General features: G+C 38.8%; 1 protein-coding gene across 1 annotated transcript; it reads right to left on the reverse strand.

Annotated features, from left to right (window-relative positions):
- Positions 1-545: 545 nt before the first annotated feature.
- On the reverse strand, positions 546-4,097 carry NPVF (neuropeptide VF precursor). Its single transcript, XM_040548549.1, has 3 exons — positions 3,926-4,097; positions 1,806-2,178; positions 546-897 (listed from the first exon to the last, which is right to left on the reverse strand). Exons 1-3 carry the CDS (start codon positions 4,064-4,066, stop codon positions 890-892), a joined length of 522 nt encoding a protein of 173 aa, XP_040404483.1. The 5' UTR covers positions 4,067-4,097; the 3' UTR covers positions 546-889.
- Positions 4,098-10,804: the final 6,707 nt, after the last annotated feature.

The raw sequence follows: 10,804 nt of genomic DNA on the forward strand, positions 1-10,804 counted from the left end.
AGAATCCCATAGATCTTGGGTGTACTCCAACAGATTTGGCTTCCCTTTAACGGTACAAATTCAGTTTCTTTTCAAAACTTACTGAAATTTTGGAGGAAGCCTAAAGAAACAATATTCCACTTATAAGAGAATGTTTTGATAAGAAATATGAAATGGAAATACGGGCTTATAATGGAGGAGCCCCTTCTGCATGTGTGTCTGGTAACTGTAATGTTGTTCACATTAACAGAGGAATCAGGACACCCACAGGGCAGATCTTGTAGGACATTAGGGATGACATTATCTCACACATAAAAAACAAGGTAATTGCATTACAGTATGACTTTGGTTAGATGTTATTCCTCCGTGGGGGTCCAAGAAGCTTGTTTTTTTCCTGACTAGTCGCCTTTCAGATTTATATCTTGCAGGACTTATAAACAACAGGAAAAGTGCTTTCTCTACATTTTACTTGATTTTCTTCAGCTACATATGACAAAAAGGTACCAGTGGTTTTGGTCCTGCATCTGTTTGTTATTCACACAGTAGGATTCTTTTTATCTGTACCATGCTTCTTTATTTTTACTGTTTCTTTTAATTTTGTTTAAAATGCTTTCAATTATACAGCTATTGTTTTGAAATTAGTTTTTACAACCAACAAGATATCAGTTGCACAGAAGTAAATAGAATTTATACTGTACTGCCACTGAAGTAAACTAGTACAACACTCACTACAATCGTTGCCTTATACATCAATCATTTGTACAGAATACATTAAAACATGAAGACAGGTTTGCATTTCAGTTCTCATATGTTTTCTTCGCATGACTTTTAGTTTTGAATACACATTGCATCTTCTCCAAGTCTTTCACTTTCAGTCTTCTGATTCCAATATTAACGTAGTTGTTTAAATTCATATCCCTAAAAATATCAGAAAAATAAAACAAAATCTATAATAGTCAGGTTAGATGGTGAGTAAAGAATAAAAGAAATCCAATTAAATAGGAAGGAATATTGGCTTCTGATAGATCAGGTATCTTTCCTGGCTTAAACTTCCACTTTATGCATGTGGCAGATGCAAGTCAGGGTTAGCCAACTGAAACGTGGTTCCAAAACAAATAGACAGTTCAGATTTAAAACAGCAGCTATGAAAAGAAGGACTGTTATTGAAGAACTGTTTAAAATTATTCTTAGAAAGGGCAGGAAATATTTTCCTAACTTGAAAAAATTTTTGAGACATCACAAAAACTTCTCATCTTAACTTGGAATGAAAAATCAAAATCTCAAACATTACCTCAGTAAGAGAATCTGAAAAAATAGGTTTGGATCAGGAAAAAAAATAAAAAAAATCAAAAAACAAGTTTTTCTGACCATTTCAAAATGCTGCAATTGAGTGTTCATTTTTTCCCCTCTAATTTGCATAAATTTAGAAAATGAAAGAGTAATTTTTAGGTAATTTTCGTTGGTCATTTTATAGTGCTGAAATGGGATATTTTAATGATTCTGAACCTTTTTCACCAAAGCTTTAAACTTTTCAAAATGAAACCTGATCTAAAAAAGTGTTGCCAAACCTAATCTTCTCATATGAGCTTTTTGGCTTTGACTATTTGGTACTTTCTCATTAGCAAAAATTTCATAGAGATTCTCTACTAGTTCTTGTGATGAAGGTTTTTGATTTCATGAACTGCAAATCTTTCTTTTGGCAAATTGGTCTCATATTGAAATGTTTAGAGAATATCCCTTGAGGAAGGCTGGTTGTGCTTGATCATTGCTAACTTGTGATTTAATATACATTTTAATAAATGGCTTGAATACTTGTTTATTGTTACCTCGTTCAGATTCCTGGACACCTTGAGACAGACTGACAGGCAGTGACTTCCCAAATCTCTGTGGCAAATTTAGAAGTGATTGAATGGAACTTCTAACAAGTGGAGATCTCCCAAGCCTCTGTGATAAATTTGGAGCATGCCTAGGTAGATTCTCTCCAAAAGCTCTTCCAAATCTCAGAGGCAAATTAGCAATTGGTTTAATGCTTCTTTCTTCTGGGTAGTTTCTTCCAAACCTAAGAGGTAAATTAGCAACTGAATTTGGCACTTTATTTACTGTAGGAGTGTTCATTTTAATGATATTTTTTGATCCCCAGTCTTTCATTTCTTCAAAATTCAGACTCCTCTGTTTTTCTTCCAAGATACTGTCTTTAATCTGAAGAAAAAGTAAAAGGATACGAGCATCTGTATAGCGTATTATTTCAGCTACCAATCAGACAAAGTATTCATTTTCATATCTCCCTAGAAAGCTGCTGTGTAACATTCTTTTTCTCTTTTTCTGTTATCTAATGCTTTCTAACTGTATTTGCTGAACTCCATTCTAGTGTGGATTACTTCATTTGGAGACATTGTCCTGCATACCTTTTCAGTCCTCTGACTGCAAGAGCACTTCACATCAGCTTCTGCAACTGTTCAAATGGAGTAAATTGGAAATATTCTGGGCATAGGTGTTGGTAACTCTGCCATCAGTTTTGTGTGGACAGGTGTTGTCAGGTCCACATTTGCTAATATCACTGGCTGAAGGGGAAGATGATCTTGGGGAGAAGATGCTGGCTATATTTAGTGACTTGATACAGACACAACTCATCTGGTCCAGATGAACAGGAGGATGGGCCAAGCCACCTGGAGGTATGTCTCACTTCTTCCTAAGCACTGTGTGGGTGCTTTTGACCCAAGATTATAATGTGCTAACAGCCAGCAAAATGAATGGAAAGTATTTGGGTCAAGTCCACCTCAAACCTGTTCTGGCCTTGTAGCACAGAGGTTGCCCTGAGCTTTAAATTACTTTAATCCTCCACTAATACACAAGATTCATGAGTTGCTCCTGGGCTGTCAGAGCCAACCAGTACAAAATCTAACTTCTGTGGCTACAGTAAATAATTGACCTCAGTATGTTACTTCTCTTACGATGTAAAGTGCAGCTTTTACCTGCAAAATAACTATATCAACCTGACCCTTTCCTATATATCGGTGTTCTTTCCCTGGGTGTATTGAAAATCACTCATTCTGATTTTTGTGACAAAAATAAATTTCTCTGCCTTAGCAGCAAACATGTACAAATATGATTTTCCACTCCAGTTAAAGACACAAATGCTACTAATCCTAATTTCAGTTTCTTATCCACATTTGGTGGTTTCTCCACCACCAAGGAACGAACCATTCTAGTTCATACTCCATGATTAAAATGTCAAATAAACTATGCCTCTGATTGCACCTGTGAACCTGAAGAGAGATCTGAACACCAGGGGATTTCACTAAAATAATTAAAGGTGTATTTTGCTTTGAGGGATCTTTATTACACCAATGACAATAAGACAAAAAGAGAAGTTGGCTCTCACTTCCCAGGGAGTATTTGCAGGACAGACAAGAAGAAAAAAAAAATACAGATGAGCTGTGCAAATTTGATTTGGCATCTATTGAGATATAATAAATGTGCAACCCTGCAAAGATATTTTTATAGTCAATTTCCAGAGCAGAATTTAAGAACATTAACTATATTAGATTTATAATGTTCTCTGTTTATCATTATTCTTTGAGTATTACAAGCATGCCTTTATTAATTCTGGATTAATAATATATTTGTTATATTATGTGCATAAAATGCCTGACAGGAATGTTAATTGAGGCCCCACTGTGTAAGTAAGAAACATTTCAGAAAAAGTCTCAACCTAATCGCAGGGCTGTACTGCAAGAAAATTGAAACACGAATTGATTTACACAGTATGTATGTCAGAGCAAATGAATTTCCCGAAAATTTTCTCAACAAGCTTCTTTCATACTGCTAGTGCTGTAATGCCAAATACTGTGCAAAGAGGTTAGGAGAGCCATTGTCAAAAAATTCAAAGTACTCAGGATTTGACCTACAGTTCCTCCGAATACTGTCTTAGTAATACGAATCTTACCTTGTAATATTTATCATCATCATCTTCTCTGCTCTGCAGACTGGACTTCATCAGTTCATCTAGGCACATACTATTCGATGTTAGAAAGACCACCATAGCTAAAGTAAGTAGAATAAACTTCTGGGTTGAAATGACTTCCATTTTCTCAAATTGAGCTCAGTTAGAAAGCTCAGAATCTGTACAGAAAAGCAAACTGCCATCATTTTATATCATCAGAAAACAAAAAGACATTGTTTCCTATGACATCAATCTCAAAAGCTTCAATTCTTAATATTAATTAATGAAGTAATTTGAATATATTTGAAGAATGTTGGGAATTTTTTTGTGCGAACCTTTTTAATCAACATAGCTTCTTGTTAGGGACACGCTGACTTTACAATTATTTTCTTTGCATGAAATATGTCTTAATTAGCTAAATTTGAGAGCCATGACAGTAGAGACAACAGTCACAATGTTCTATCTCTATTTGTAGACAAAAAACACCTCTTTCTTTTGTATCAGTGTCCTCAGAAAGACTATGAAAGGAACCTTTCTCCATGTATGCATTCTTCTGCTTCAGTGGTCCTTTTGGAGCATATAATTCTCGTTTTTAGATATGGGGACATTTGGCCCATTTAAAACAAGTGCTATATATTGACATTGTTGATCAGGTTATATAATCATCAAATTACAGAACATCCTGAATTGGAAGGGACCAGCAAGGATCATCAGGTCCAAATCCTGGGTCTGCACAGGACCACCTAAAAATCAGACCATATATCTGAGAGTGTTGTCCAAATGCATCCTGAACTCCAGCAGGCTTGGTGCCGTGACCATTGCCTTGGGGAGCCTGTCCCAGTGCCCGACCACCCTCTGGGTGCAGAACCTTTTCCTAACACCCAGCCTGACCCTCCCCTGTCCCAGATCCATGCCGTTCCCTAGGGTCCTGTTGCTGCCCCCAGAGAGCAGAGCTCAGCGCCTGCCCCTCTGCTCCCCTCATGAGGGAGCTGCAGGCCGCCATGAGGCCTCTCCTCAGACTGCTCTGCTCTGGGCTGAACAAACGCAGGGACCTCATCCGCTCCTCATAGATCTTGCCTTCCAGGCCCTTCACCATCTTTGTAGCCCTCCTTTGGACATTCTGTAATAGTTTTATGTCCTTTTTACACTGTGGTGCCCAAAACCACACACAGTGCTCGAAGTGAGGCCGCACCAGCACTGAGCACAGTGGGACAATCCCTTCCCTCACCTGGCTGGCAGTGCTGTGCCTGAAGCACCCCAAGGTGCAGTTGGCCCTCCTGGCTGCCAGGGCACACTGCTGGCTCACATTCAACTTGCCATCGACCAGGACCCCCAGATCCCTTTCCACAGGGCTGCTTTCCAGCCTCTCATGCTCCAGTCTGTACGTATAGCCAGGGTTGCCCCTTCCCAGGTGCAGAATCTGGCACTTGCTCTTGTTAAACTTCACATTGTTGGTGATTGCCCAGCCCTCTAATTTGTCAAGATCTCTCTGCAAGGCCTCTCCACCCTTGACGGAGTCTCCCAAGAGAGACATAAGAGACATTATACATGAATGAGATCTATTGATATACATAGTGTCTCTGCTCTAAATTAAACATGTTAATTTGCATTCAGACTGAATTAGGAATGTGTTTTTAAAACCCTGTCCATCATTTAAGGTTTTAGAAATTTCAAAGGCTGTGTTAGATTTATATTCTTAGGGCAAAATTTCCAACAGTAGTTTTAAAAAAGGCATCTGCCACTTTGCTGCATGCAGTGAAAGCACTGGACCACCTGTGCATGCTCTGTCCTGGAAGGTGATTCAGGCTGCATGTTAAATGTGCCCTTAAGGCACACACTGAGTTGATTGCTAGATAGGCTGGTGAGCCAAGCTGCCATAAGAAAGCATATTGTTGCTCTTCCATTTGTTATTCTTAAATTCTTAAAAACTGCCTAAATCTCATATGCTAATATTTAAAATCAGCTGCATAATGAGAAATCTGCTCATGATAAATATTCATGCTGGAAAACTGGACTCTAGACAAGTTGATAGCATTTACTGCACTGTAAAGCTGAAGCATTTGTGAATAACCTCATTTTAGAATTAAGTTGGCTGTTTTCATGGGTTTAAAGCTGTGTGACATGCACGGAGTAATTTCTGTTTTAGCTTCTCTGAGACTAAGATCCTAGAGGCCTTAAACTGCTTTGTATTAGAGCTAAAAAGGTACTCAAACCTCCCTTCGGACTGCAGGTCAAGTGTTGGAAACTTCTCTGACATGATTGTTACTGTAACTTGACTGACATAACAGGGAACACTAACCGTACCACCTAAACTCTGTAGTAGAGCCACTTAAAGTGAAAAAAAAAAAAGAAAAAAAAAAAAGAAAAAATTCCAATGGCTGATCTCCTTAGGAGAAATGACATCTTTTCCTTTCCCACACTTTAATCCTTATCCAATAGCACAAGGAACAGTAAGCTCCTCCTGGTACTGGGGAACATCTAGGGTAGGATGACAATGTGTTGGGTGTGTCTCCTTGAAGATGTTAAGAGTAAGCAGTTTTAGAGGGAATTTGAAGCCTTCTTGGGAAGAGGATATGTCTTCTGGACATGGTCCTGGGCAATCTGCTGGTGGTGGCCCTGCTTGAGTAGGAGCATTAGACCTGATGACCTACAGAGGTTCCTTCCAACCTCAACCGTTCTGTGATTTTGTGATAACATGATGGGGCTTGGGACATGCTACACAATGCCTGCTACCAGACTCTTGTACTTTCTAGTGAAGCATCTGGCACGTTACCATGAGAGAGCAGTAAACAACGGACCAGACAGGCTGTGTGACTGGTCTTACCTGGTAATTCCTGTGAAACACTTCTCTTTCAGTTTGGCCTCAGTGCTAGTCCATCTGCCATAATTTTCATGTTTGTTCCAGATAAATGGTGTGCCTGGATTTCCTGTCTTGAGTTCTCTCTGAATTCTGAGGGATGAGTTCAGGGATTGGGAGTAATCCTATCCCTAAGATAAGGACCACTAGACTTCGCCTGGAAGTCTATGTTTTGCTATGCCATGCCAAACTATGCTTTGCTGTGCCACCCATTCCTCCAGTAGGACTGAGACTACAGAATGAACCAGATGAGAGTGCTGACCTGGGAGCCAGATGTAGAGATAACATCTGTAAACATAGCTGTATGAGGTGAGCTGTGTATGGGGCCCTGTGGCTTGCTACCGGTATCAGAGGTGAACCTGCCAGACACCGTGTGTGGGGAAGTATCCCCTTTCCCAGGGGAGAGGGAAATACCATTGACAGAGCTGCAAGTGAAAAGGAAGCAGATTTTCTCAGGTGGAGAAGGTGTGAAAGATTCTGCCCATTTTTTTTTTATGTGGCAGGAGACCATTACATTGTTAAAACGTATGAGAATGTTATTAGTAAGCTAATTAGGAGCTTATGTGAGAGAAGAGTACATTTTAATTAGTCACTGGCTTTTGTGTTCAGCTTTCCCTTGTTGTTAGAGACATTATTTGCATTCATTTCCTCTTTGTTTCTTTGCTGTATGTAATCCTTCTGGCCCTGGCTGACAGCAGAAAAGGTTGGGTTCAAAGATCTGGGACTTCCTTCAGAAAACTGTCAGAAAAAATGGAGTATGATGAGAAACTAAGCACAGTTCTGCACAGGGGCAATGCTTCCCCTTGCATTCTCCGAGCCTGTTGTACAAGATGTTGTTTTGGAGTGTGGTGTGGTAGATGGAGGGAAAAGGATACTGGACCAGTAATGATTCATGAGGTGTAGTTGTATGTGGGTACATAAACAAATTTATGTAGGAAGTAAGAAAGCATCATCTCCCCTCAGAGTTCCATGGTGATAGCCCTCTCAGAGTAAGTGACCTCTTCTGTCTGGAAAATAACAAATATTGTAGGGGTGGGGAAATGGAGTTTTGGGGGTGCCTGAACTATTTGCAAATCCAGGCCAAATTCATTGGAAAACAGAGGGAATAAAAGGAAGATTTTAATGCAGAATACCTTAAAAAGAGCCCACATCCTCTTAGTGCTCTGGCAGGTCAGGTGCAGCAGTTGTCTCTTTTCACCAAGGCCGAGTGTGGTGGGTTCCTGACTCTCTGGAGCCTCATGTCATGGGGCTTCCATCTGTGGGAACAGATGGATTTTCCAAATTCCTTTTTTTAATGGTAACAATAAAAACAATAATGCATGCAATTCCTGTGCTAATATCTATTGAACATGTGGTCATTTACCATTGGGTTTTCCTTTAACTTGCTGCTGGATTATGAACCTCTCTTGATCAACGTCTTTTCAATTAACTGTGTGGAAATATTTGATCTCTAAAATAAATGGAATTGGCACGATCCAAAAACTCGTCTGCATTGTTTGGCACAAATACAAATTCTGTTTTCCCTAGACAGAATAGGAAAATTTATTGCTGTTGTCTAAGCTGTATCGGGCTTTCGTGACATTCAGTTTGTCTTCTATGTAAATTGATTTTCTAAGACAATGTAAAGTGAAGTTTTTCAGGTATTTTGCATGCCAGGCAGTCAGAGAGGTGTACATCCCCTGTACTTTCTCATGGGTTAATTTGCCTTTGATGGCACTATGACAGGAGCTCTTTGGAAATTTCAAGTTGAGCAGCTATGATGATTGATCATTATCTTTCCTGAGGTAGGAATTATCAGACTCTAGAGCTCAAGTACTGGAAAAGGTAATAGGAGCACTCCTCATCGTTGCGACTACAAATTCTGCTATATTTAGACCACCTGCAGTAGTGGCATAAACTGACCAAGCTGACTTGGAGCAGAGGCAGCTGAAGCATCCTGGCATGATCTATTAAAATGATTTATTTGGGGAGGGAAGACACATTTGTTGGTGGTAACAAATTATGTTGAGGAAGAGGTCTGTCTGTACTTGAATTGCTCCAGCTTGATCCACAAAAACGTCTGGTTAAGGCATATGGGAATCTCTGAGTACTGTTGAAAACAACTTTAGTGTTCCTAGCCTCTTGTCCCAGACTTGTTTTGTCTTGCTATCTTATGTCACTCATCAACCAAGCTGTTCAGAGGACCTGACCATAACTGAACTTTTGAAAATTCCCCAGACAGTTAAATAGGAATGAGCCCTCCCATCTGCATGTGAAATAAGCCTCACAGGGCTAATTTAAAGAGTTCTCCTACAGGTTTGTGTTACAAACTAGGACAAGGTAGTGCTTGCTTCTTTTCTTTTCTCTGTTTAGTGTAGGTAGGCATGGGAAAGGGCATTTATTTTGGCTTAGTGGTACAACAGTAATTTCAATTTGGTCTGTGATGAGTTACTACAGTGACTTGATGTATATCTACTTTAAAAATTTGACATTAAAATGTAATTAGTAGTAATGGTATGAGTAGCTCAACGTCATAAGCAACTCAATGTACTGTAAGTTATTTGATTCCAGTGAAAGAACAAGTTTTAATATTGCTCCTTCTGTTTCATATAATAATATACTGATAAATCCTTATCTATTATTAAAAACATATTGTGTGAAAATTGCATGTTATATGACTCATGCCACCAATATGCATCTGCACATTTCCATAATGATAAATCATTCATAATATATTCATTTTGCCGTTATGTATTATATGACCTATTCTATGGCTCATTTTGAATTAATAAGATTTAAAAATATATACATTTTTTAATTGGCAAACAATTCCATTCGTTTTTCACCCATCCTATGGCATGCAATGATGGGTTTGTGTAGGCGTTGCTGTGCTGTGCTTCAGTTCTGGCATGCAATCCGAGGTGTATTTGCCCATAATATTTATGGATCTAAGCAGGTAGTCATACCTCACTGCAGTCAGTATCCTGACATTGTATATGTATACAGGCCTGGCTTCTCCCTCATACTGAGAATAAATATTTCACTGATCAGTGTAACCAGTGAAGCTTGTTTTCCCTTGACTTTGTGACTAAAGAGCAAATGTTAGCGTGAATTCTCCAAGGTGCAGTAAGGATTAGCCTTACTTCAGGATCCCTGCATGAGCTGCATGTCTGTCCTCTCTTGCCTTGCATGTTATCATGAAGAAGAATTTCAGTGAGACTTCTGCCCTGCCAAACTGAACTTGGCTTCAGATTTGAAAGTTATCAAGGGTCACTGACAGACACACACTTCTGCACAGAGAAACAGATTTGCCTCATTTCATTAGGAAACCAGTACTAAATCAGAAATGACTGGTAAAATACCACAGGTGTAAAGACTCAAAATCTGTACAATTACTGTGGGCACAGTGATAGTTTCTATCTTTATTAATGAGGCATTAGTTTAGCTTTTGGGATTTTGCAGGAAAATAGGGGAATTTACTCTTCTGTGAAAGACCCCTTTTTTGTGAAGTATGACTTGGTAAGAAAAAAAAATCCTTTGTGAAACTGCCCTCCCTGATTTGCAGAATCAGACCTTTGATTTTAAACTAAATGTTCAACTTCATGTCGCTCTGAGCTTTCCTGTTATCTGGGTAGTAGTAGCCAAAAGGCAAATGCATGCAAACATCATGGTACAAATAATCTTATTTTAAGGTAAAGCCTTATGAATCATTCTATAGTGTCAGAAGATATTTCACACCTTGATTAGCTAAATCTGAAATATGAGTGTGTAACTTCACATTTTAATGTTTTTATTTTCCTTGAGCTTTTGGAGCAGCAGAACAGCATGGGAGACAGAAAACAATAACAGGCTTGAGTTATTAAGGTAGCAAGCTGAAAACAACTTTATCTTCTTGTTAAAAAAAAGGTGTGAACGATAATTTAAGGTTAGACAGGTTCTTCAATTATACATTGGTGTTAGTAATAAAATAAACATGTATTCAAATAGCATTTGGGATATAAATGCATTCTTCTTTTTTACTAACTACTCTGCAGAGTATAATACTG

This window comes from Cygnus olor, chromosome 2 (genome assembly GCF_009769625.2).
Source record: "Cygnus olor isolate bCygOlo1 chromosome 2, bCygOlo1.pri.v2, whole genome shotgun sequence".
In the NCBI taxonomy this organism is placed as follows: Eukaryota; Metazoa; Chordata; class Aves; order Anseriformes; family Anatidae; genus Cygnus; species Cygnus olor.

What these genes read in the sequence shown, in the direction of transcription:
- NPVF (XM_040548549.1), bottom strand. Translation starts at nt 4,066, where the DNA reads ATGGAAGTCATTTCAACCCAGAAGTTTATTCTACTTACTTTAGCTATG. An exon ending in ATGATGATAAATATTACAAG is followed by an intron (nt 2,179 to 3,925) that starts GTAAGATTCGTA and finishes CTTTTTCTTCAG; the next exon opens with ATTAAAGACAGTATCTTGGA.